The sequence below is a fragment of the Pipra filicauda genome, unplaced genomic scaffold (assembly GCF_003945595.2).
Source record: "Pipra filicauda isolate LSUMZ 115617 unplaced genomic scaffold, ASM394559v2 scaffold577_size276649_pilon, whole genome shotgun sequence".
Classification (NCBI taxonomy): Eukaryota; Metazoa; Chordata; class Aves; order Passeriformes; family Pipridae; genus Pipra; species Pipra filicauda.
The window spans coordinates 234,237-257,207 of NW_024104728.1; the positions used below are offsets into that span (position 1 = coordinate 234,237).

At 61.2% G+C, this 22,971-nt stretch overlaps 1 protein-coding gene across 16 annotated transcripts in view; it reads right to left on the reverse strand.

The window, feature by feature from the left end:
* UNC13A (unc-13 homolog A) overlaps positions 1-20,074 on the reverse strand; it is a 38,656-nt gene extending 18,582 nt beyond the window's left edge. For 7 of the 16 annotated variants that reach the window (XM_039387562.1, XM_039387558.1, XM_039387552.1 and 4 more), the window contains exons 1-22: positions 19,970-20,074; positions 15,204-15,233; positions 14,757-14,856; positions 14,441-14,558; positions 14,142-14,265; positions 13,893-13,966; positions 13,755-13,809; positions 12,876-12,911; positions 12,139-12,349; positions 11,521-11,646; positions 9,512-10,138; positions 7,766-7,859; positions 6,727-6,776; positions 5,359-5,446; positions 4,321-4,326; positions 3,951-4,022; positions 3,452-3,671; positions 2,701-2,928; positions 2,312-2,453; positions 1,773-1,942; positions 926-1,041; positions 658-821 (exon numbers count right to left, since the gene is read on the reverse strand). In XM_039387562.1, coding sequence (XP_039243496.1) covers positions 658-821; positions 926-1,041; positions 1,773-1,942; positions 2,312-2,453; positions 2,701-2,928; positions 3,452-3,671; positions 3,951-4,022; positions 4,321-4,326; positions 5,359-5,446; positions 6,727-6,776; positions 7,766-7,859; positions 9,512-10,138; positions 11,521-11,646; positions 12,139-12,349; positions 12,876-12,911; positions 13,755-13,809; positions 13,893-13,966; positions 14,142-14,265; positions 14,441-14,558; positions 14,757-14,856; positions 15,204-15,233; positions 19,970-19,991 — 2,873 coding nt within the window. In that variant the 5' untranslated portion in view covers positions 19,992-20,074. Of the gene's footprint in view, positions 1-657; positions 822-925; positions 1,042-1,772; positions 1,943-2,311; positions 2,454-2,700; positions 2,929-3,451; positions 3,672-3,950; positions 4,023-4,320; positions 4,327-5,358; positions 5,447-5,596; positions 5,676-6,726; positions 6,777-7,765; positions 7,860-9,511; positions 10,139-11,520; positions 11,647-12,138; positions 12,350-12,875; positions 12,912-13,754; positions 13,810-13,892; positions 13,967-14,141; positions 14,266-14,440; positions 14,559-14,756; positions 14,857-15,203; positions 15,234-19,969 lie in introns of all 16 variants that reach the window. The other 9 variants (XM_039387559.1, XM_039387557.1, XM_039387553.1 and 6 more) reach the window with 4 other exon arrangements.
* Between the last annotated feature and the right edge of the window lie 2,897 nt (positions 20,075-22,971).

Below are 22,971 nucleotides of genomic sequence, written 5' to 3' on the forward strand. Positions count from 1 at the left end.
CCTAAAATATCCTGAGCAGGAAGGGACCCACAAGGATCATCCAGTCCAACCCCTGGCCCTGCACAGACACCCCAACAATCCCACCCTGTCCCTCACAGCGTTGTCCAAATGCTCCTGGAGCTCTGGCAGCCTTGGGGCCGTGCCCACTGCCCTGGGGAGCCTGGGCAGTGCCCCAGCACCCTGTGGGGGAAGAACCTTTCCCTGAGATCCATCCCAAGCCCCCTGGCACAGCTCCAGCCCTTCCCTGGGTCCTGTCCCTGGTCCCAGAGCAGAGCTCAGTCCCTGCCCCTCCGCCTCCCCTCGGCAGGAGCTGCAGCCCCCGAGGAGTCTCCCCTCAGTCTCCTCTGCTCCAGCTGAACCAGCCGAGTGCCCTCAGCTGCTCCTCAGACCCTTCCCCTCCAGATCCATCTCCAGCTCTGTGTCCCTCCTTTGGACACCCTCCAACAGCTTTAGATCTGACATGGTGCCCTCAGGACTTGAGGTGAGTCTGTGCCACAGTGCATTGAGAAGGGGAGGGATGGGCACAGGTTTGGGGCAAGTCTGACCCGTGGCAGGGAGGTGGGTGCCAATGGCAGTAGAGGAGGATGATGGGGACAGTGATCCCCTCTCAAGGCTGGCACAGCCCCCCCTGAGCCAGGTGGAGGGCAGGTGACTCACGTCATGGCCTGGTAGATGGACTCCACCCCGTAGCGCATGGCAAACTCGTCCACGATCTCCTGTGCCGTCTCATCAAAGTACACCTTCCAGGCATCGTCCCCCTTGGCGTCGGGGATCTTCACCACTCCGTTGTTTTGCAAATCCGTCACAAAGTGGAACAGGTTCTGGGGGTACAAATGAGTCCCGTCAGGTCCCCAGGGCCGGTGGTGGCAGGGTGGCATCGCTGGGGTAGGGGCCGTGCCCCCCCATGCCTGCCTGGGCCGCTCACCTCGTGCAGGCAGGTGTACTGGACGTGGTAGGGAGCCACCTTCTCCTCGCCTTTGATCTCCACGCTGATGTGCAGCCGGATGGCCCCCGACACCGCCGACTTATCTGTCCGCTTGTCTGCGGGGCACAGGGAGGGGGACGAGGTGTGAGGCTTCCCCAGAGCAACCCTGCTCACTCCTGGCCCCAAGGAGGGGCAGAATGCTCCAGGACAGAGGGGTTCTGAGGGCCAGAGCTGGGTGGACACCCAGTACCATGTGCAGACAGGCCAGGGCACATTGCCACCGAGGTACTGAAGAGAGGGATTTGGCCACATCTCCAGACACTAGAGACGTGGCCTCTCTGTGCCTCAGTTTCCCCTCTGCAGAGGGCTGATACTCCAGCCCTCCTGGGCTAAAGGTTCTGCAAATGACCCTGGGAAAACACTTGATCCCAATGGCTTCTGATAGGAAAGGTTTTTATATATATTTAAAAATTATTTATAATATTATATTTATATATAAAATCATAGAATCAGCTGGGTTGGAAGGGACCTCTGAGATCATCAAGTTCACCCCTTGATCCACAACTGCTGTGATTATATTTATATAAATTTATATAAATATACTTGTATATATTTATATACATTTTTATGTTGAAATAGATATTTATATTTGTATACTTATTGTATATATTTATTATATAATATTTTTTTTATAGTTACATTTATATTGCTGCTGCTATAGCCCTTCAGGCCAGGGCTTGTAGCACGTCCCTCTGGAGCCCAGGGCTGGGGTCCCAGCCTGGCCAGGCTGTGTCACCCCCCCAGGGCACAGGGCAGGGGTCTCAGGCTGTGTCAGGGAGATGTTTACCGAGGTTGTACCAGACGTCCATCTCCCCGCTCAGGGTCCGGACCTCGATGATGGTCTGGCCCAGGAAGTCGTCGGATTCCCTCTTGAAGCGCTGCTTGACGCGGGATTTGATGTCGTCGTCTTCGTCCCACACACGGACCTTGATGCGGTCAGAGGAGTTATGGCACTCACTGGGGAGGCGAGAAGGAGCAAGCCCTGGGATGAGCAGGGAAACCTTTCCAGCTTTTCCCCATCCTCTGTTTCCCTAAACAAGAGGGACCACCCCCACACAGGGCAGGAACTAGGGAAGAGAGCAGACCTGGGGGCACCAACCCTCCCCAGTTGGCTCAGCGCAGTCCCAGCACAGCCGGGATCAGCCTCTGGAGCCCAACCCTCCATGGCACAAAAACAGCACCCCAAGGGACCCCAGCACTCCCCTCCACCCTGAGTGGGGGCAGGACGAGGCCCAGCTGGCTCCCCCACTCCAAAGGGACATGCTGACAGCCAGCACAGCCCAGCACAGCAATGCAGGCAGATGAGGGGACTGGGGGTGAACTTACAAATGGAAATTCTCCTCCCAGACTGGGTTGAGATTGCCGTAGATAGTTTTAGTCCTTTTTTTTGTCTTTCCAACCTGGACAGTGACATAGGGGTCACTGGAACCTGTCTTATCCTTTGCTTGCAGGCCCTGGGCACAAACCACTGCAGCACAGCACGGCACGGGATGCACACCCATCCACACACGGCACAGGCACGGCACGCATGGCAGAGAGAACAGACAGAGAGAGAAATCAGTGCCACAGCCACACCAAGACCCCCAAAACAGGCACCTGTGCCCCCACAGAGCCCCAGGGGCTGAAGCTGCTCGGCAGGATGAGGGGTTGGGCCATGCAGCATCCTTGTGCTGGGAACAGCCTTGTCCCCATGTCCAAAGAGGGCAGCTGCCTACCTGTGATGCTGATCTTGGCCGACCATTTGGAGGTGCCGTCCAGGACACTCTGCTTCACTGCCTTCATCTGCTGTGTGTGTGTGGTCTTGTTGACCCCAAACACCTCCTGGATCAGCTCAAATATCTCCGGCTTGTTGCGCTCCCGGATCTTCATGCGGTCCTTGAGCACCATGATGATGTTCTGGGTCCGGTCCTCTGCTCCGTGCTTGGAGCTCTTCTCTGCTGCTCCTGGGAGAGGACAGCCATGGGTGAGATGGGGTGGGGATGCAGGTGGTATCTGGGAGAGACCACAGAGCTCTCTCAAGTGGGCATGATGGGCTTGGGGACAGGAGGAAACGGCCTCAAGTTGCACCAGGGGAGGTTTAGGTTGGATATCAGGAAAAAATTTCTTCATAGAAAGGGTTGTCAAGCATTGGCACAGGCTGCCCAGGGCAGTGGTGGAGTCACCATCCCTGGAAGTATACAAAAAACGTGTGAATGTGGCTCTTAAGGACATAGTTCAGTGGTGACCACAATGGTGATGGATTGATGGTTGGACTTGTTGGTACTAAAGGTCTTTTCCAACCTTGACAATTCCACCATTCTGCGATTCTATACATTAATTAATTCAAACCTGGAGGGCTCTACCCCCTTCCCAGCACAGATCTGCCCTGCCCACCACTTCTCCCACGCTCAAGGCAGGAGCCCAGCTCTCCCGGGCTGCTCCATCCTCCCTCTCCAAGGGCAGAAGGGACAAGGTTTGTGTCCTTACTCTGCAGGCAGTCGGCGTTGAGCAGGTCCTGGCACTTCTCGTGGCACTTGACGCCGCACTCGGCGCAGCGCATGCCCTGCCGGGCGATGCCCCACAGGAGCCCCTCGCACTCGTAGCAGTAGGTGGGGGTGGTGGCCGTCCACACCTCGAAGTTGTGGGGCGTCGTGCAGGAGATGGGGTACACTAAGGCTTGCAGGGTCTTCTTGTAAACATGGTTTTTCTGTGCAGGGACAGGAGAGAGGAGGGGGGAGAAAGGCTCAGGCAGGGCAGAGGGTGGCACTTGAGGACACGGGTTAGCGGTGGTGGGTTGAAATGGTTGCACTTGGTGATCTTAGAGGTCTTTTCCAACCTCAGTAATGCCATGATTCTATACCCAGCTGCTCTGGCGTTGCCAGAGGACGCTGGTGTGGCACACACCCTGCACTTTCACTGCTGGCCCAGCCCCCGAGGCTCAGCCCCCACCATGACCACCTCCACCCCAGCCCACCCCAGCACCTACCAGCTCCTCATTGTTCAAGGTGCTCGAGGCCAGTGCAGATGTGATTCCCGCTTTCCTGGACTGGACCAGGGACTGTGGGAAAGAAACAGAGTTCCCAAATCCAGCAGAGCATGGAGGGACCCTCCTGCACTCCTTTGAGGTCCCAGTGGCTGTAGAACACCCAGGACAGACCCCAACCCCAGACAGGGAGGGCTCCTGGCTGCATTTGGGGGCAGAGGGGACAGCCCAGCTCCCAGTGATGCCAGCATTGCTGTGCAGTGGGACTGGAACCAGTTCAGCAGCCTGTGGCATTCCCAGTTCAGCCCCAGCAGGGCAGAGCCTCTCAACATGTGTCTGAAACCCCTGGGGAGATGGGGTGGGGGGCACTTACCATGGCCTGTGGGCAGCCAGGGCCAGCAAGGGGGGAATAAAAAGGCCATTAGTGCAAACACTTCCCAGGAGAGCCCCTTCCTCAACAGAACCAGTTGGGATGGGGGCAACGCCCCCCCTTCACCCAGCACTGGGTGGGAGGGACTGTGTCCTCAAGCCCAGCACTGGCTGCAGCCTGCAAATCCAGCAGGGAAAGGAAGCAACCCCCTCAAACCCTGCACACTGCCCACCCCCCAACCCCCCAGACACCAACACAGCACAGTGCAGAAGCATCAGCGGCTGCCCAAGTGGGCTGGGGGTGGGGGGTACTGGGTGGGGGGCAGCAAGGGGGGGCAGGGGGATGAGGGGAGAGACAGGTTGGGGACAGGAGGGTGGTACCCTGGGGAGAGCACACAGTGGAGCTGGCAAGGTGTAAAGAAAGGGAGAAGGAGGGGAAGGGCATCTAATTCTGGGGGTAAGGGGTGTCTGGTTTCCAAAATTGCTGTCTCTTGTCACCAGGGAGAGGACAGCAGAATGATCCTGTGCATTAGAGCCCAGAGGCTGGAAGGGACCCCAGCATGGGGGGTCCATACATGGGGGGTCCCCAGCCCCATACACTGGGCTCTGAAAGCACAGCAGGGCAGTGGAGATGGGACCAGAGGGTCTGGGCAGCTTGGAAAAGCCACTACCATCCCTCCCCTCATACAGAGGTCCATCTGTCCAGCACCAGCATGGTCCAAGCTGCAGGGACCTACAGCAGGTGGGACAGGGAAGGACCAGGGACACAGCACCAGCAAAAAAATGAGAAACCAGAAGCAGCCCCGGGAAGCCTCGGGCTGATGCTTGGTGTAGGGACTGGGGCTCCGTTAAAGAGAAGCACCCTCGGGTAGGGAGAGCCCAGCTGTGCCATCCTCACAGCTCCCCCCACTGCAAGGAGGGCCAGGAGCCCCCCAAACCAGCCTGGGACACCCCCGCCCCCCTTTGGCAGGGCTGGGGGAGCTGAGGGCTGGCCGGCAGCACCCAAGGGCGCTCTCTCTTTAACCCCTCGGACCGCGCTCACCAGATCGCTGACTAGAGGGAGAGATTTGCGTCCAGGCTTAATGTCGGGCATGCTGTTAATGCAGCGCAGAAACCTTACAGCCGCCCCCCTGCCGCGGGGGAAGCCCAGCCAGGCCACAGGAAAGAAAACAAGAGAACACAAGCCATGTTAGAGGCAGCTGGGGAGCGGGGCAGTCCGGTGGGGCGCAGCGGGAGCGAAGCCGGCAGCTGTGGGGGTGGTGCCTTAGGAGGAGCCTCACCAAATCGCTAACTAGGGGGATGGGTTTTCGCTTGCGAATGTCCGGCATGCTGTCTATAATGATCAGCCCACCACCAGGCCTGCAAGAGAGAGGAGAGTCAGAGGGGAAGGGGAAACTGAGGCATTATTGCCCCATGGTCACTTGGGATTTCGTAGAGTCACAGCCTGGTTTGGGTCTGACCTCATTCCAACTCCCTGCCACAGGCAGGGACACCTTCCACTAGCCCAGGTTGCTCCAAGCCCCATCCAACATGGCCTTGAACTCTTCCACGGATGGGGCAGGCACAGCTGCACTGGTAAACTGTGCCAGGGCCTCCCCACCCTCTCAGAGAAGAATTTCTTCCTACTATCTAGGATTTGGCAGATAGAACTGCAAAGCAATCCCTTTGTGGCTGGGACCCGTCTATGGGGCCCCCAACCTCACCACCACCCTGACTGGGACAGGGATCACCGGACTAAAAGCTGAGGGGGAAGGGGATTTGGGCAGGAAACTGTGATTTTCCCCATGTGAAGTGCAGCAGTGAAACTCAGGAGAAAAGCAGCCCATTTGGCTTAGTCAGCTCTGGCTTTGCAGCGTGGGGCTGGAGAGCTAGAGGTTCACTCTGGGACCCCAGAGGGGAGCACTGAGCACGTGAGCCTTGAGTTCTGCTGCAAGAGAAACTGAGGCAGGAACTCAGCTTTGCAGCCCTGTCTGTGAGAAATCCCTGGTGTGATCTGGGAATCCTCATGGAAAACTGCCACATTCTGCCTGGGGTCATGGCAGAGCCGTCTGCGAGGGCAAACCAGGACTGAGACCCCCAGCCCATCGAGGTGAGAGGCTCAGGATTCCCCATGGCATCACTCCATGAGGGAAACAGGAGCTGCCACCCCAACTCGGTCCCATCCCAACTCACCTCCCGCTCTCCCCCTCAGCAGCAGCTCTTGGGGACACAGAGCAATGTCATCTCTGCTGCTCCTCCAGAAGCACCAGACATCGACCAGCATTCAGCCCCAAAATCCGGCCCCCTGCACGCCCACAGCTCAGCAACCCTTCCCCACACAGGCCCACTGCTGAGCTTGTTAATCACATCCTAATGAGAAGGGGGCTGAGATCCCGGGGGGCAGAACGTTCCAGCTTCCCCTTGTACTCACCCGCCTTTGAACCACAGGGATTTGGATTCTCCATCACCTTCCCCGCGGGCCTGGAAAACACAGGACAGTGTCAGGGGCACAGTGGGATCCACCAGCGTGGGGGGCAGCCCCCCCAGGGCAGTGAGCACCCCACTGTGCTCCCAGCACTGGGGAAGCACGGGAGGATGGGCAGGGTGGGCAGAGCAAAGTGTTCCAAAACCAACAGGGCTCTTCCCAGCAAAGAGCTGGCACTGGGAATAAATATCTTGAGGAGGCTGAGCTGGGTGAGCGGTGGGTGGGCTTCAGCAGAGGGGCTTCAGCTGGCAAAGCAGGGTGGGCAGCTACACCGTGCTAAAATTTGGGGGTTGGGGCAGTGGAGAAGCATCATAAGGGCTCAGTTGGTCCTCAGGGACCCACAGCAGTTGGAGAGAAGAGCAGGGAAAAGCCAGAGCACATGGAAGTGGGGGTGTGTGCAGGGATAGCCCAGCAGTGACACCTCCCCTTCCAGGAGGGGATTCTTTCGGGGGAGCAGAGAGACCATTGCCCTTGTGGGGCAATCCCTGCACACACAGACACACACACACACACAGGGAAGGCACACAGGTTGCTTGAGGTTCCAGGGGGACATGCTTACCTGCAGGCAGGCTACACCCCTTCCCTGCAGGGAGGGGAGACGCGGGTGCAAGGGCCATGGTGGTGGACAACTGAAAAGAGAAGCGGTGGGGAGGGGGATCGAGACCCCGGGGAGCGAATCCAGAGCCAAAACAAAAAGAAAAGATGGAGGATGGAGTCTAAAAACAAAACAAAATATTGTCAACTCAACAGAGGGGACAGGGTGGGGGGCTCGCACCAGCACACGCATGCAGCACACACGGGGGGGTCCTCAGCACTCCAGGCCCCTCTGGGGGTCCCACTTGGCAGGAATGGGGTTGTGGGGCCACCACTGCTGGGGGCCCCCAGGTCAGGATGGGTCCCTGGGGAGTGGATGTCCCTGGAAGCTGCCAGGGTGTGGGAAGGGGCCGTGCCCTCAGCCCAGGGCAGTGGCCAGGGGGGTCCTCACCTCCTGCAGCTGCATGCAGACCTTGTTGAAGGCTCTCAGCCAGTTGGCTTTGGCTCGTGCTTTGGGGTCCTGCACCTCCTCTTCTGCCTGCTCCCTGCAAGGACACACACACACCTTGTCACCTCCCAGCACAGCACCGGGGAGGGGGAATCAGCCCCCACACCCTGGGCAGGACTGAGGCTGCGATCTGGGCATCCTGATGGGCCCAGAGCCAGCGTGGCCATGGCAAAACCCCCTTTTGCTACCAGGAAGGACCTGAAAATGCAGCAGGTCCTGCTGCAAAGGGCAACACTGTCAGGGCAGAGCACTGGGGACAAGCCAGGAGCTACCCCTCCCTCAGGAGACCCTGACCTGGGCACCCAAGTGACATGTGGGGACAGTCGGTGACACAAGTACGTGAATTAAACATCCTTTGCCCCTCACATCCATCAGGATGTTCTCTGGCCTCTTCCCACCACAACAGCCCGGGGTGAAGAACCCTCAACACCCCCATGGCTCCAAGCCCAGGGAAAACTGTCCACCTGGACATGCTGGGTGTTGTGGTTTTTTTCTCCTCTCCTGCAAAATGAAGACATAGAGGAAAAGAAAAGAAATTCTCCAAACACACCAGACTCCTTGAGACCCTGCTGTGACATGACACTGGAGAGAGAGACCCAAAACTATCCTGGGACAAAGCCGTGGGGAGCTCAGGAGATGAACCTGCCCAAACCAGCCCTGGGGTCTCTGCCTATGCTAATCTGGGGTCCCCAGTGCTAATCTGGGGTTGTCAGCATTAATTTGTGGTCCCCAGCACTAACCAATGGCTCCCAGAGCTAATCTGATGTCCTCAGTGATAATCTGGGGTCATCAATGTCAACTTGGAGTCCTCAGCACTAATATGGGGTCCCAGAACAGTCCATGGTCCCCAGTGCTAAACTGGTGTCCCCAGCACTAATCCATGGTCCCCAATTCCCAACATGGGACCCCCCGAGCCCCCTGCCCAGTGGGCACCATGACCTGAGGCCACCTGTGCCCAGGTTCCCACCAGCCCTTGGGCCCAAATATGTATTTTTAAAAAAAAACAGCTCTCTGCACATTCTTTTAAATTAGAGATTCCCCATCTCGGGTCTATAATTTAAACTAAATAAAAGACTGAAAAAGCCCATCACAGTTCCCCTCTACAGGGAGGGGTGACAGTCACTGAAAATGGAAATGGTCAATAATGACATTTGAATAATCTGTCCCCGAGATATGAATTATTCACACGCTGAACCAGGAACCTGGCCACCAACTAATTCACAGCACAGAAGGCCATGGAGTGGCCTAGGGAGAGGATTGGCTCCTGTGGATGGAAATTTCCTCATCTGACCGAGCTCCAGGGTACCCCCTCCATCCAGGGAGCCAAAAACTTGAGCCAGAGGAGAGGAATTGCAGCCTCAAGCCTCCACTTTCCCCAGCCCCAGGTTTGTCCCAGGTTATAAACCTGCAGACCCATAGCCCTGGCAGCTTCTTAAATACCTTGGGCCCTGCTCAGCATGGGGGTGGCTGGGCCAGGGCAGTGTGCCCGAGGGGGCTGGCCCTTGCCTGAGGGGCACAAGGTGGGTTTCCCTCATCTCAATGCCTCAGGCACCTGGAAAAGCTCCAGAGACCACACAAGGTGTCTCGTCCTGCCCCCTGGCACCAGCCCCAGCCTTGAGCCACCTCCAGAGCATCCTCAGTGCCACCAGGTACGGTGCCATCCCAGGGCAGATCAGTCCCCCCTCCTACCTCTCAGCCGGTTTTGGGGGCTCAGACTCTGGGGCTGCCTCTTGCACGGGAGCTTCCTCCGCTCCCCTCTGGGCCTCGAGGGCCTCAGGGGGTTCCTGGGAGGCAGAGGTGTCCTTCTCCTCTTTCCTCTCCTCTTTCCTCTCCTCCTTCCTCTCCTCCTTTCTCTCTTGCTGCTGTGGCTTCAGCTGTGGGACCAGCTGAGGTTGCTGCTGTTGCTGCTGCTGCTGCTGTTGCTGCTGCTGGGGGACCTGTTGCTGCTGCTGCTGTGCAGGGGGTTTCTGTGGTGGGGGGTACGTTTCGTCCTCGGGGGGTTCATAAGTGTCCTCCTCCCGCAGCTCCTCCTCCTCCTCCAGCTCCTCCTCCTTCGCATAGCCTTCCTCAGTCTCACTGTAGTCCTCAATGAACTCTTCCTCCTCCTCCTCCAGGTAGAGATCATCATCGTCCTCCTCCTCCCAGCGCGGTGAGTCCTTGTGGTAGCTGACGGAGCTGTGGCAGGAGTGGTAGGAGTCGCCGTCCCTCTCGTCCAGCTCCGAGTCCCGCAGACTCTCGTTCTCGAAGTCCTCACTCAGCTGGGAGCTGCCCTGGCTCAGCTCGGCCGACGAGGCGTAGCGACTGCTCCCTGTGGGGCTGAGGGGCGAGGGGACACAAGGACAGGGCTCCTGTGGGTCTGTGTCACCCCAGACAGAGCCCCGGGGTGCCCGTCCCAGGGGCGGGAGGATGTGCAGCTCCCACCGGGAGCACTGGGCTCCTCAACCTGGGAGTCGGAGGCACAGACCCAGGAGACTCCATGGGCTGGGACCAGCCCCCAGGCTGGGGCACTCTCGGGGTCTGACCTTCCTGACCGTGCCAGGGCTGAGCGTGGGGATGGGGGGACAGTGTCTGTCCCTTCAGCTCACCCCAGCCAGGGGTGGGGGCAGAGCACAGCACCTCCAGCCAGGTGCTGCCTCCTGCTACTGCCAGAAACCCTTGTCCTGCCCCTGCCCCACAGAGCTGTCACCCAACTCTGACACCCAGCACTCCTCATAGCCCTCCCAAGCACCCTCACCCCAGGGCACCCCCTGAGCCCCCTCACTCCCCTCAACATCATCCCTACCCGGGGGTCCCCTCTCCACTCCTCCTGCCCAGCCAGATCCCTTCCCCCCGCCCCATCTGTCCCTCCCCCGGGCCCTTCCAGCCCCCTCCTCTCACAGTTGCCTGCACTGGGGGGGCTGCAGGGGTCCCTGTGCCCCTGTGCCCCGGGGCTCCGTGGGGACAGGCTGACAGAAGCAGACATGCAGACAGGACAGGGACATGCCAAGGAAGAGGCCGACACCACGTCTCCAGCCAGGGCGAGTGGGGTGGGCAAGGGGGATGGGGATGAGGGGATGGGATGGGCAGAGCCCGGAGTGGCTGAGCCAGGCAATGGGAAGCCAGGGGACACTGCAAGGAAGAGGGTGCTGGGGGATGCCCAGGCTGGTCCCAGCTGGGAGGGGTACTGGCATCATCCAGGTACCTTGGGAAGGGGCACTTGGGGCACAGGGGTGCAGGAGACATGGCTCACGCGTGGAAACCCCCCACCTCCCCATCCTGACCCTGGCCAGAGCTGGGAGAGGGGCCCTTGGCACATCACAAGGATCCCAAATCACTGCATGAGGCTTTGGCCCAGCCAGGCACTCCCTAGGAGGTGACCAGGAACATGGGGTGGCATTTGAGTCCCTGAGGCCCCACTCCCACACCCGCTGGCTCAAGGAGGAACAGGTTGCAGATGGTCGCAGTGCCAACGAGTGGTACCAGGATGCTGGGACATCACCCCGTGAACTGGGGTGCAGCAGCAAGAAGGGACATCGGAGGGAACACCTGGAGCACCCCAACGCAGCCCCCCTGCGAGGCCGATCCGGGACGGGGAGCGGGGACCCTGCGGTGGCACGAGGCCGCCCTTGCCAGGACTGGTGTTGGCCTCACCATGGCTTCAAGGACCGACCACAGCACTCTGCGACGGCACACGGCACACGGCACAGGCAGAGACCCACCTATCCGATAGGTCTAGGGACCGCCTGCTCTCAAGGGAAGGCTGGCGGCTGGTCCGCCTGCTCGACTCAGAACCGGACTCAGCGTCGCTGCGTCCATTTGCGGCAGAGTCTACGCTACCATAGCGTCTGCCGGGGAGGAGAGGAACATGGTCAGCGAGGCCCCAGTGCCACACCACCGCCACCCGCCACGTCCCGGCATCCCCTGCCGCCGGGGGACACCGGCAGGGAGGCTCTGCCCACCTGGAGGGGGCTGGCACCTTGGGCTGGGCTGTGCTGCGGCCGCAGGGAGGAAGCGCTGGGCAGGTGTCTCTGCCACGTCTGCGTCCCCAGCCAGCCCACACCCCACTGCCCAGCTCCCAGCATGGCGTGGGGGTCCCCAAACCCAGCGAGAACAGAGGAGGGCGATGACCCAAAAGGGCTTGAAAACTTCCCAGGGAGAAGGAAAGGCTTGGATGGGGCCAGCACCATCCACCTTTTCCTCACCTCAGCCTCCTTCCCTCTGTCACCCACCTCCCTGGGAGCACCATCCCTGGCGTCACCTCAGGGACCTGCTGGCCTCTGTCACCTGGGGGGGAGGTTGAGAGAGGGACTCCCGGGGGGGGCTGCACCCCACACTACCTGATGGGAGCCTGGTCCGAGTAGTCCATCTCGTAGCTCTGCATGGAGTCGGTGTAGGAGTCGCGGGAGCTCTGCTGCTGGTGCCTCATGGGGTACTGGTGCACGGAGGCGTTGGGCTGGGACGTGGTGTAGTAAGGAGGGGGGATGCTGTTGCTGGTCTCGCTGCGGTAATCGCTGTCCCGGTCATCCACGGTGCTGTCAGGGTCATCATCTGCCAGAGGACACAGTGAGTGGGACAGGGGATGGCCCAAATCTGCCCCACGCCCTGCACAGACCCGTCAGTGCCCCCACTGTGTCCCCACCGCTGTGGGCCCGTGCTGGGGAGATGGACCCCGGGCAGGGTGAGAGGGGGCTGCACCGTGTTCTCAGTGCAGGAAGGGTTTGAGGGGGAGGGGGAGGCAGAGGGGGAATTTGGGACATACAGAAAGGAGAAAGAGGACAGGACAGAGCCTCCCTCTGCCCCACTGATGTCCCACCACAGAGGCAAAGCCTGGGCTGCTCATGGTCACCAGGGCACCCTGAGGGCACAGAGCCACCCAGGGCTGTGTCCCCACCAGCCCATGGGGACAGCCCTGCCCAGGACAGGGCACTTGGTGACACCGTCCTCACCCAGCAGAGTCATGGCATGAGGCCACAGGTTGAACCCAAGCCCCAGGTCCCCTGAGCCCTGGGCCAGGCAAAGGGGGACATGCTGCGGACCCCCAGGCTGAGAGGAGAGGAGGGGGCAGGATACTTACTCTGCTGTTCTCCCCAGCCAAAATAATTCCAGTTGCCTACAAAGAAAGGGGCAGAGACAATAAGGACAGAGGCAGCTGGTTGGGAGGAACCAGCATCTCCCAGATGGCACAGTGGCACTGGGCTGGGTGGGGGACAGCGCCCTGAGATGGGGGACATCCAGGATGGGGCACATCCAGGATGGGGCACATTGGCACTGAGCCATGCTGGGGACAGGGACTGTGCAATGCAGCACCGTGATGGGACAGGGAAGGGGTCTAGGGATGATGAGCCCAGTGGCACTAAGTGCACTGGGGACAGTGCCTGGGCCTGAGCCGTGGTGACACCAAGCTGAGCTGGGGACAGCACATGGGGCTGGGCACGGTGACACTGGCCCAGGCTGGGGACAGTGCTGTGGACAGGCATGGTGGCACTGAAAGGGGACAGGTCCTGGGCTGGGCACAGACACACTGACCTGGACTTGGGGTGGTTACAGAAGGACAAACAGGCACAGGGACAAACTGAGCTGCCACCCCGAATCCCCCAGACCCCTCTGCTGGGGCCCCCACCCAGCAGCTCCCTCACCAGCCTTGTTGCCCTTTGCCCAGGCTCCCCAGGGGACTGTCTTTACCAGTCCCATTGCCCCTCACACCCTGCTCCCCTCAGACCACAGGAAGGCTCACCCACTGTGGAGCAGGGGGACGGCAAAGAAACACCAGCAAACACGGGAGGGAGGACGGGAATGGGGACAGGGTGTGGGGTAAAGCTGAGCTCCACTTGGATGGGGTCCAATGCTCCAAAGCACAAACAGAGCCCACCCCTGAGAATCCCCAGTGTGGGGAGTGGGGAGGAAGAGGGGGCGTGGGGGTCCCACAGCAGGGCAGGAACAAGGCAGCACTTACAGCACTGGGAGCCATGCACGGGCAGAGGCTTTTCCTGCTCCTCCTGGAAGGCATACTGGGAAGAGAGGGGCTGGTGAGGGCTCCTGCTGGCAGCACTGCTGCCCCCACCCCCCTCACCCCGGGTCTGGCTGCACCTACATCATCCTGGTCCCGCATTGCATTGAGCTGCTCCAGCTTCTTGGCCCAGTACCTGGCCTCCTCCTCGGGGATATCTGCAAGGGCAAAGACCCAACTTGGTGCACAGAACCCCCCTCCCAAAACAGCCCTCAAGCTTTCGAGGCCACAGGGTCAGAGCCTCAGCCCCAACTCCAAGGCTCCTGAGCATGCCTGGGGCTGGGGACCAGGAAGGATGCACCCCAGTCCAGGGGGGCCGGGGATGGTACCCACCCAGCGGCAGCTCGAAGCGGGTGTCAAGGAGGATGCGGTGGAAAGTCGGGTCCTTGGTGCCCGAAATCTCGTTGTCGGTCATGATGACCTGGGAGTCGAGTGTGAGCCATTCCCCAGGGCCCTCCTGCGGGGTGGAAATGGGGTGAGGAGAGCTCCCACGGGCCTTTCCTGGCCCCACAACCAGCACATGGGGTCTGGCCCCAAGCAGGATGGGGAAGGCACTCCCTGCCCCGAAGGACAGCTGAGGCTGGGTCATGTCCCTTGGGGTCCACGTGGGGTGGACATGCCTGGCTCCCTACCTCGTTGGACTGCCGGATGGTCCGCAGGGGGATCCACACCGTCCCCACCATGGTGTCCCAGATGAGCCCCTTGTTCCACACCTCCACTGTCAGGCCCAGATCAAGCCTGTTGATCTCACTGGGGACAGGAAAGGTATCAGGTTACACCCCCCCTCAGCAGGCCCCTGGGACCACCCCAGCCTTGACCTGCCCCCTCAGCCCCAGGACTCAGGGGAGCCCCCAGGGCTGGGGTCAGGGGGAGCTGGCAGCAGGGGACCTCCCCCTGTCTGCAGGGGTAGCAGTGACGGGGGATCCCAGGGAACCCCTGGACACTCACAACATGAAGTCCTGCTCCCAGGAGGGCAGGTTGCCCCGCACCGCAATGGTCGTGCTCTTGACATTTTGCACCTTCAGGGTCACGTAGGTGTTAAACTTCTCTGTGGGAGCAAGAAGAGGGTGAAGTGACCCCCAGTGTGCCCCCGCCCTCTGACACCACCCACTGCCACCCTCCCGTGGGGACCCCCACACTTGGCACGCCAGCCCCGCAATGGATCCCACCTCTGCTGGGGTGATGAATGTGAGTCCCCCCGCCCCTGTTCAGGGCACCCCCATCTCAGTGTGTGCTCCTCCCCCACCCCAAACTTGCCGAATGATATCTCCAGAGCTGAGGATGAGCCTGGGCTCCCCTCTCCCCCCAGCCCTTCCTCTGACCCTGCCACATCCAGCCAGCCCAAGAGCCCCCCCGTCCCCCCTCAGGTGGGCAGGCAGGTGGGGGGTCACTTACCTTGGGGCCCGTCATACTTGGCCTTTTTAACTGTGGGGACAGAGGGAGGGAAAAGAATCAGGCTGAGAGCCTCGATGGGGGGCTGGAGACCCCCCACCAGGGTGTCAAGGGGGTGGGAGGACCCCAGCCCTGACTGCCCCCCCACTCTCCCCTTCAGCTGCCAGGTGGGGAAAGTGCTGGGATACATGATGCCAGGTGAGGGTGGGACATCAGACATGAGCTGGAGATGGGCACCAGAGGGGAGCAACGGCCCACCCAAAAAACCTGCCACTCTGGGACAGCTTGCAACCCCAAATGACCTGCCTTCATCTGTTGAGGGGGTGTTACTTTCCCGATCCCCCTCACTTCTGAATTGGGATCTATTTGGGGAAACAGATGATGTCACTCACCATCCATATCCCGAGGGAAAAGGCGGGTTCTGGGGGGCCCTGCCCCCCTCTCTAGTCCCTGTCACAGGGCACTAGCCCAGCAGCACCAGGGTTAAGTGTCTCCCAAACCACCGACCCAGATTTCCCACGGGGAAACCCGGGGGGGGACTTTCCTCCCCTTAAGAGTGGAACAGTAACAGGCTGTAACCCTCCCCACCCCAAAAGAGCACCAGGGACAGTGGAGATACCCCTCCAATTCCCATACAGCCCCGAAACAACCCCACTGCACCCCAGCCCTGTTCCAGAGGGGACTGAGGGGCTGGTTCCCATCCTGCCCATCGGGGAGTGTGTGTGCATGGGGGGGCTCAGATCCTGCTCGGCACCATGGGAAAAACACCCCCGATTCTGGCTGATCCCTCCCCCGGCTTTACCCAGTGCGGGGCGGGGGTCAGTCCCCACGTTTTGGCTGCAATGGGGAGGCAAACAGAGCTGGGCACAGCCAGGTACCAACGCTGCCAACGCCGGGGGCGCGGCGGGGGCGAGGGGTGTCCTCGGGGCTCCCGGGAGGGGACCAGGCGGGGGGGGGGGGAATGACACAGCACCCGGAGAACGGTTTAATGACGCGGGTGCCAGCGGGTGCAGGACCAACGTGACCGAGCAGGGATGAAAATAGCCCTGGCGACATCAAAGGTAATTTGATTTCGGAGACGTGCCACTCGCCAGCCGCTTTATCACCCGCCACCAGCGCCGGAGGGGACGCGGGGCTGCCGCCGGCGACACGTGCCTGGCAGGGCTGGGAGGAGCCCACGTGGCATCAGCAGCCTCGGGAAAACTGAGGCAGGGGGGAATAACCGCCTCGGAAAATAACTGGGGACCCTGTGGCTCGGCCGCCTGCCCTGTGCCACCGAGAGGGTGACACGCTGGGTGGCTCTTTGCCCGCAGGAAGGTCACCGGCCGCGTCACTGGCAGCCATGTTCCCAGGGAATCACAGGGAGCTGCAGCTTCGCTCAGGGATGGGGGGGTTCACGCTCAGGGGAGGCACCAGGCTCCAGGGTCCCAAAGATCCCCGAGTGTCATCGTGTTGGGAGCCTGGGGGCTGACTGGGGATGGCTGCCATCACTGTGTGTAATAATTATACATGTTATATATATAATGTATTTATATATAATATATATATTATTCTATTCTAATACAGTATTTGGTACCAGGACCTGCCTGTGGCTGACAGGGATCCCTGACATGGGGGCTCCCCCTTGTCCTGGACCCAGGGGCACCCACTGCTCTCCGCCAGCTGCTGCCTCCGAAACGGAATGAGAGAGCAGAGGAAGGAAAAGCTCCAAAAATACCCGAGCTGACAGGAACAAACAATTATCCAGGGAACACGTGGCTTTCCTGGCTGTCATCTCCTGCCAGGGAGAAGTCCTGCTGCCACCATCTGCAGGCTGTGCTGCCCTCCCGCACATCAAAGGGTGCCCAAAGCTGACTCAGGGGTGGTGAGTCCTGGGGTGACACCCTGGGGCTAAATTAAACCCCAGGCAGGGAGCTGGGGACAGCAGGACACCCGTGTGAGCTGGGTAACCCCCAACAAGCTGGAAGAGCCAAGGTGCTTCCCAGGCTGGGGTGATCAGGCTCCTCTCAGGGCGATCTTGGCCAGTTGTGGAAACTGAGGCAGGAGGCAGCTGGCAGGGATCAGAATGGCAGTGGTGTGAAAACCAGGCTGGGCTGGGCATCCCACAACAGGCCTGTCTGTCTGTCCACCCCTCTGCCATACACACATCTCTCTATCCGTCCATCCATCCCTCTGTCCATCCTTCTGCCCATCCACCCACCCCTCTGTCCATCTCTCTGTCCATTTATCTGTCTGTCCACTCACCCATCCTTCTGTCCCTCCATCCATTCACCTGTCTGTCCATTCCCTGTGTGTCCACTCCTCTGTCCATCCACCCACCCCTCTGTCCATCTCTCTGTCCATTTATCTGTCTCTCCACTCACCCATCCCTCTGTCCGTCCTTCATCCATCCCTCCGTTCACCCTCTCCCTCCATCCCTCCACCCCTCTGTCCATCCACCCACCCACCCCTCTGTCTCCGTGCTCACGTCTCCCGTCCCCTCCATCCATCTGTCCCTCCGTCTCTCCATCTGTCTCTCCGGATGCCCGTCCGCCCTCTGTCCATCTGTCCGTCTGCCTCACACCACTCCAGACACCCCCTCCTGTCCCCGCTCACCCCACCTCTCCCAGGTCACTCCCTGTCACCCAGGGACACCCCCTGGCACGAAGCCCCAGGGGCTGCACGTGGCCCCAGCCCCCAGGGAGGGGCAGGGAGAGGCTGGGGGAGGATCTGAGGTGGCACCTCCACCCCCAGAACCCCAAAAATAGGGTGGGTGACAAAACCAGCTGCCGCCAGAGAGTGGTGACAGGGCAGTGGGGGAAGCCCAAACCCACTGGGAGCTGATTGTCACCAGCCACCCACAGCATCACCAAGGGTGTCACCACATGTGACGTCTAAATGAGAGCAAAGAGGTGCCCTGCTCCTGCCAGAGGAGAAGCCCCCAAATGTGGGGCTGGCTGGGGGGCACGCAGGGGCACCCTGGCTCTGGCAGCTCCCTGCGTGCTGCTGTGGCACTGCCACAGGAGAGGGGGCTGTGACAGCACCTAAAAGACAAGGACACGTCAGGGGGGTGGGAGGGGGCACAGCCCCTCATCCCACTGAGCTCAGGCAGCACTGAGGGAGCCCCCATTTTCCTCTGGATTTCACCTGAAGTGAGGGAATCCCAGCCAGCCTGTGCCCCACCTTGTCCCCAGCTGCCACTCTGCCACCTCCATCCCATGACCCCAACACTCACGAGTGCCACCCCTTCCCCATCAGGGTGTCACAGGGTTTGGGGAGGGCGTAAAGGGACCCCTCTGACTTTTGCCCCCCCAGCCAGACTGAGCACTCATTCCAGGGTAAACACCAGCGAGACCAAGGCCAGGCCTGCAGGACTCATCTATGGACCGAGTTGGGCAGGTCTCAGTGCACTGGGTGTGGGGTTCCCCTACCTGTGTGCTCCCCCCAGTTCCTCCCAGTATGGGGTGACCAGCACCCCTAACTGGCCCCACAGCAGCACGAGACCCCCAGGCTCCTGCCCTGACCCCCCCCAGCATCACCATGCCCATGGGGGGCTGGGGCTTGGGGTGTAATTTGAGGGGGATATTTAGGGGTTCACAGACTGGGGGATTCGGGGTGTATGGGGTCTCTTTGAGGGAGTGGGAATGTAGGGATGCTTGAGGATAGATGATGTTTGGGATTGGGGAGGGTTTGGGTTGCGGACTGGAAATCAGGAGGGTTGGAGAGTGATGTGGGGTGTTTGGGGGGCTCACATGGGGTGTGTTTCGGGTGAGGGGGTGTTTGGGAATGCAGGGAGCTGTGTCTGCAGGGTGGGGGTGTCTGGAGACAGGCCTGAGGGGTGAGGATCTGGGGGGGCTGGGTAAGGGGGTATTTGGGGAGAGGGAGGAGAGTGAGGCTGGCTGAGTGGGGGTGTTTGGGCAGTGGGCACGTGGGGGTCTCCGTTTGAGGAGGGGTGAGAAGAACGCGGGGTAGGGGGCTGGAGAGGGAAGAAAGGGGCTCCGTGGGGGCGGGAAGGAGGAGAGGGGTAGAAGGGAGAGGCTGAGGTGGGAGGCGTGGGGGGAGCCCCCTCCCCGGTGGGGGAGGGTTACGGAGGGAGCCCTTGGGGGAGTTATGGGTGGAGCCCCCTCCCCACGGCGAGTTGGGAGGCGGGAGGGGACCCGGGGGGGGAATTACGGGAGCAGCCCCGACCCCAGTGGTCTCCCCGGCGGGGGTGGTTCCGGGGTGAGCCCGGAGGGCGTCCCGGGGGGAGCCCCCTCCCCATAGCGTTTTAGGAGGCGGGAGGGCAGTCGGGGGGGATTACAGGAGCAGCCCCCTCCCCGGCGGTCTCCCCGGCGGGGGGGAGGTCCCGGGAGGAGCTCGGGGTGGGGGGGGGTTAAGAGGGGAGACCCCTCCCCACGGCGGATCAGGAGGCGGGAGGGGAGCCAGGGGAGGTTGCGGGGGAGCCTCGTCCCCGGTGGTCTCCCCGGTGGTCTCCCCGGCGGGGAGGAAGCCGGGGGCGGGTCCGGGGGGAGCCCCGTGCGGGGCAGGGCGCGCCCACACCCCCCGCTCCGGGGCTGCCGCGCCGCGCGCGCCCCCGCCGGTTCATTCATAAAATCCACCACGCGCCGGTTCCTCGTGAACGGAGCCGTTCCCGCGACCCCCCCCACAACCTCCCCGCCGCCTCCCCCCCTCACACCCCTCCAGACACTCCAGCCCCCCCCCCGCGCAGAGAGGGGCAGCGGGGCGCGCCCCTCCGCCCGCCATCCCCGCGCCCCGTCCCCCCCGCGCCGCCCGCCGTGTCCTCCCGGTACCTCCGACGCAGAGCAGCGACATGTTGGCGGTGGCGGCGGGGGGCGCGGGGGGCGCGGGGGGCGCGGCCGCCGCCCGGCTCTAGCGCGCCGCCATCTTCCCTCCCTCAGCACCGCGGACAGCGCCTGACGTCACCGCCGCCCCCGCCCGCGGCCACGCCCCCCGCCGGGACCCCCGCCGGGCGGGGCGGGGAGGGGAGGGGAGGGGAGGAAGGGGAGGGGGGTCCCGGGGGGTCCCAGCGGATCCCGGGGGGTCTCGGGCTGTGCCGGGCACGGAGCGCGGGGAGAACCGATGGGCTGTCACAGCCCCTGCGGAAGGGCAGGGAGGCGATCCCGCACAAATCGGGGGGGGGGGATGTCTGGCCGGGGAGGGGGATCTGTGCTGCCCACCCTGCACCGGGGGCTGTCTGGCTTGTACAGCCTCGGAGGTCGATGGGATCTGTGCTGCCCACCCTGCACCTGGGGATGTCTGGCTTGTGCAGCCTCGGGGGGCTGTCGTGTAATGGGGGGGTTGTCTATCCGGGAGATGGGAGCTGTCCTGCTCAACCTGCACCGGAGGCTTGTATAGCCTCAGGGGGTCTTTCGTGCTCTCTTTGCCCCTGACGGGGGGGGTCATCTGGCTTGTACAGCCTTGGGGGCTGTCGTGCCTTCCTTGCCCCTGGGAGGAGGATGTCATCTGGCTTGTACGGCCTTGGGGGGCTGCCGTGCAATGGGGAGGAGCGGGGAGTCTGTCTGGGGAGTGAGATCTGTCCTGCCGACCGTGCACAGGAGAGTGTGTGGCTTGTACAGCCTTGGAGGTCTTATGTGCTCTCCTGGGAGAGAGGGGATCCTGAGAGGGGAATGTTATCTGGCTCGTACAGCTTCGGTGGGATCTGTGCTGCCCACCCTGCACCGGGGGCTGTCTGACTTGTACAGCCTTGGGGAGCTGTCCTGCCTTGCCCTTGAGAGGGGGTATCATCTGGCTTGTGCAGCCTTGGGGATCTCTGTCCTGCCTGCACAGCCCTAAAAAGGGGGGTCATTTCGGGGTGTATCATTTAGCTCATTCCCCCACCAGGCATGGGGGGTTTGCAGCCCCCAGGGGGCTGTGTCTGTTCAGAGATGGGTCTGAGCAGGTCGTTGTCGTTGTCACTCCTCAAGCCAGTTCCCTCTCTCATCTTGGCCTCCAAATGACACATCCAGAAGAGATGCTCAAATCCGGGCAGATCCCAGCTCGGGGGCAGGAGAAGCCTCCACAGTCCCAGGCAGGGATCAGCACCCCAGCTCCACATACTGACCCTCATGGGAGGGGTCCCCGGTGGGGGTTAAAGCAGAGACCCCCAACTCCATCACTGGGGACGTGAACTCAGTTAGGGTTTCCTCCTGTCCCCATCTGCCTCCCTTCTTGCCTCGGGGTGTGTGTGTGTGGGGGGGGTGTGTGCACAGACCCAGGTGTGCACACTTGGTGTGTTCTCAGCCCCCCTGTGCACACCCATCTGTGCACACCCAGCACAGCAGCACAAGGCTGTGCACGCCCACCCTGTCCCCACACACACAGACCCCCCTGAGGTGACAGCCCAGCCAGGGTGACCCAGCAGGGAGGCTCATGGAGCCAGGCTGGGAGCAGCATCACTTCCAGCTCCCTCCCTCCTGCAGGGATGAGGCCCTGGGGGGACACTGCGGGGACACCCCAGGAGTTGGTGTGGTGAGCAGAGCCCTGCCCACCAGGGAAACTGAGGCACAGAATGCTGGGCATTGCAACAAGGGATGAATGATGAGCCAGAGGAGATGGGATCATCCTGGGCAATGCAGAAAGGCCAAGGCAGGATCCTCCAGACCCCTGTGGTGGAGCAGCTGGCTCAGCCCCAGCCCCTTCCCTACCACATCCATTCCCTTGGCTGTCTGCTTCCTGACTCTCTACTTCCCAGCAGCCCTGCCCCAGGGATGGCAGAGCAGGCCCATGCCAGGGCGGGTGCCAACACCGGGCATGGCAACCAGCACTAGGGCCACCTTCCCTCCCCTTGCCACTTTGTGAGGCTCTCACTCCCATTCTGCCTCCCACTGCATGTAAAAGCACTTCCAGACTCCCACAGAGTCAGAGCAATGCCCATGGCAATGGATCAGGACTGCGTGGCACCCCCACCCCTGCCACATGCCACTTCCCACAGCACCCACCCTCACAAACACCATCCTGGCAGGGCTGCAAGAGTTTCAGGGTCCCCCCAGATCCCCAAGGAGTCCCTCCTTGCAGCCAGGGACGTGCCAGGCCCTTCCCAACCCCTCCAAGGCCTCTCGATGTGTTTTTGATTGCTGTCTCGTGGCATCTCCTCCTGCCAGCGCCGCAGCCCCAGGGCAGCACAGCCCTGCTTCGAGCAGGATGTGCCTCCTCTGCTCACTGTCAGCACATCGCCTGCATGTGCTGACACACGTGTGGGACACGTACACGCACACATACACATGTGGGACACACACACACACACACGTGGGACGCACACACATGGGCCATGCACATGCACACACACATGTGGGACACACATACACACACACACGTGGGATGCACATACACACACAGGACACATACATGCACACACACATGCAGGACACACATACACACACATGGGACATGTACAGGCACACACACACGGGGGACACACACAGGTGGGACAAACAAACACACATGTGGGACATGTACAGGCACACACACACACATATGGGACACACACATGTGGGACACAAACGCACAAACACACATGTGGGACATGCACATACACACGTGGGACACAAACACACACATGTGGGACACACATACACACACATGGGCCGCATACATGCACACACACACGTGGGACACACATACACACGGGACACATACACACACACACATGCAGGACACACATACACACACATGTGGGATATGTACAGGCACACACACATGTGGGACACGCACACACACACATGTGGGACACACAAACACACACACATGTGGCACACACACACATATGGGACATGTACATGTACACACACATGTG